Source organism: Fomitiporia mediterranea (assembly GCF_000271605.1).
Source record: "Fomitiporia mediterranea MF3/22 unplaced genomic scaffold FOMMEscaffold_1157, whole genome shotgun sequence".
NCBI lineage: Eukaryota > Fungi > Basidiomycota > Agaricomycetes > Hymenochaetales > Hymenochaetaceae > Fomitiporia > Fomitiporia mediterranea.
The window spans coordinates 1-2,257 of record NW_006761542.1 but is presented as its reverse complement, the minus strand read 5'-3'; the positions used below and the strand labels follow the sequence as shown (position 1 = coordinate 2,257).

General features: G+C 36.6%; 1 protein-coding gene across 1 annotated transcript; it reads right to left on the bottom strand.

Moving 5' to 3' along the window:
• Positions 1–311: 311 nt before the first annotated feature.
• Positions 312–1,481, bottom strand: FOMMEDRAFT_100106 (ribonuclease H-like protein; the record flags this gene model as incomplete). The annotated part of the gene is made up of 2 exons (XM_007272358.1): positions 312–791; positions 813–1,481. Coding segments are annotated over 2 exons (1,149 nt in total), but the record flags the coding sequence as incomplete, so codon positions are not given.
• Positions 1,482–2,257: the final 776 nt, after the last annotated feature.

The following is a 2,257-nucleotide window of genomic DNA, read 5'->3' as shown; positions in this document are numbered from 1 at the left end:
CCAAGTATGTCTAAGTATTCCTTTAATGCCTCAAGGTGTACAATTTTTATTATAGGGTAGCCATGTGTGATCTCTAGACTTCCATAGTGTAAGGATTTGATTTACTGGTTCGTATTTTATTACTACTACATTGCTGATTGTGTTAGATCATTGTGTAGTAGGACCTACAAGCACATATATTCTCATTGTAGTTAGTTACACTTTCTCCTCATGTATCTACACGTGTATACCCCTATAAAAGACAGTATCAACCACTGGGTAAAGGGGATTCTTTTCCCCTGACCCCTTACTCGAGTACTACGTTATCCCAGTCAGTAGTTGAGTGAACTAAGGGCAATTAGAATTCTCTTGTGAGGAACAGTGAGTTTCCTTACACATAGTACTTTGAACAAAGTAGTAGTCCCTTGTCCTGCATGAGTTTCAATTGAATCTACTGTCCATTCCTTGTTCTCATCATTTAATCCAGTAACTTGTCCTACTTCCCTTCCAGGGAATAATCTATCATTGTTTGGAACATGTATCCTGAGTAGTGATGAATGAAATACTGGATGTATGTTACAATTCCTCATTTCCCTAGGTAAATCTAGTTCAAATGCCTTGTTTCCTGCATTCCAGATTATTCTGTAAGGTCCTATGTACTTTGGTACTAGTTTCCTTGCTTGCTGTCTTGGTAGATTCATATTCTTTATAGAAACATACACTAGATTGTTTAATTCAAAGGAAGAGGGTTGTCTGTGTCTATTAGCATGTCTAGTTTGCTTTACCCTTGTCTGAAGGATTGTATTGTGTGCCTACAGTATTGTGTCCTTTACTTTCTGAGTGTAAGTCCTTACTCTAGGATATTCATCCTTCCTAGGGTTGTTCCATATTAAGTTCCTTAGCATCCAGCCATAATTTAGAAAGAATAGTACATATCCTATAGTTTCTGACCTTACTGTATTGATAGTGTACTTGATCATCAGTAGTTTATGTATCCAATCTTTTTGTTTAGGAGAAATACACTGTCTGAGCATCTGAGTAATTGTTCTGTTCATTCTCTCAGTTGATCCATTGGTCTGTGAATGATATGCACTCAATAGCTTCAATTTAATACCTATAAGTTCATATAATCTTCTCCAAAACGTACTGGTGAATAGGGAATCACAATTGCTAACAATGTAATTAGACAGTCTATACAGTTTATAGACGTTTTCAAATACTATCTCTACAATTTCTCTTACTCTGTATGTTTGCCTAGTAGGAATAATGTGTACTATGCTAGTTAATAAACAAATAACTGTACAAATCATATCAAAAGGTTCTAAACAGTTCTTCAATTCAGGAAAAGGTCCAACAAAGTCCATTCCTATGCCTTCCCAAGGCCTATTAGGTACTGAGAGTGGATGTAGTAAACCAAACGGTTTCTGATTGTTAGGTTTGCTGATCTTGCATGTATGACACAAATTACAGTAGGAATTAATGTTTATGATTATATCCTTCCACTAAACTTGTTCTCTAAGGTACAAAAGTGTCTTTTACAGTCCTAGGTGTGCCAAAATAGAATGTGCATGCTCTATTACAATTTCCCTAGTGTTTCTGTTGTGTATTAGAATTCTAGGTATGCAAAGTATGTACCTCTCACCCTCCTAGCAAAATATGAGTCCATTTTCAACATGAAAATTCTGGAAGTGCTTCGGATCTTGTAATATCTGATTGAAGAAGTTATCCTCATGATATCTGTCTTTGAGACATTCCAGGAATTGTAAATCCAGTGAAGATTGAGCTATTATATCAGGTAACTACAGTTCAATCGAGTTCCAGAGTTGATCAGTAGTGTTCTTTGGTACTGGGACGTTCTGATCATTAATTTCTGATCTAATATCATTGTCTGAATGTCTGTATCCTTGTGTATTACTTCTAGTGTCTGGTACGTTTGTAGGTGAATTTATTTCATACAAATCCGATTGTTTAGTGTCCTGAGACAGTGTTTCCAATACCTCACTGTGTGTATCTGTTTCCTGATCTTGCTCTGTGTTCTCTGGTATTGTAAACTGGCTTCTAGTCCTTGTAGCAGGCCTGCCCTCTGTTTGGAGGTCTGTCTGTGAGTTTCTGGCATGTCTGGTAATTAATCTAGCCTTTCTACTGTACAGTCAACTTGTGATCAATCCTTGAGGTGAAGTTTTCCTTACTACTACTAGTCTAGCCTCAATATATGTAGTATCCTGTATCTCTAACAGCTGTGAAATGTTATTCCTGACTTGATTAATCCTTGATAGAT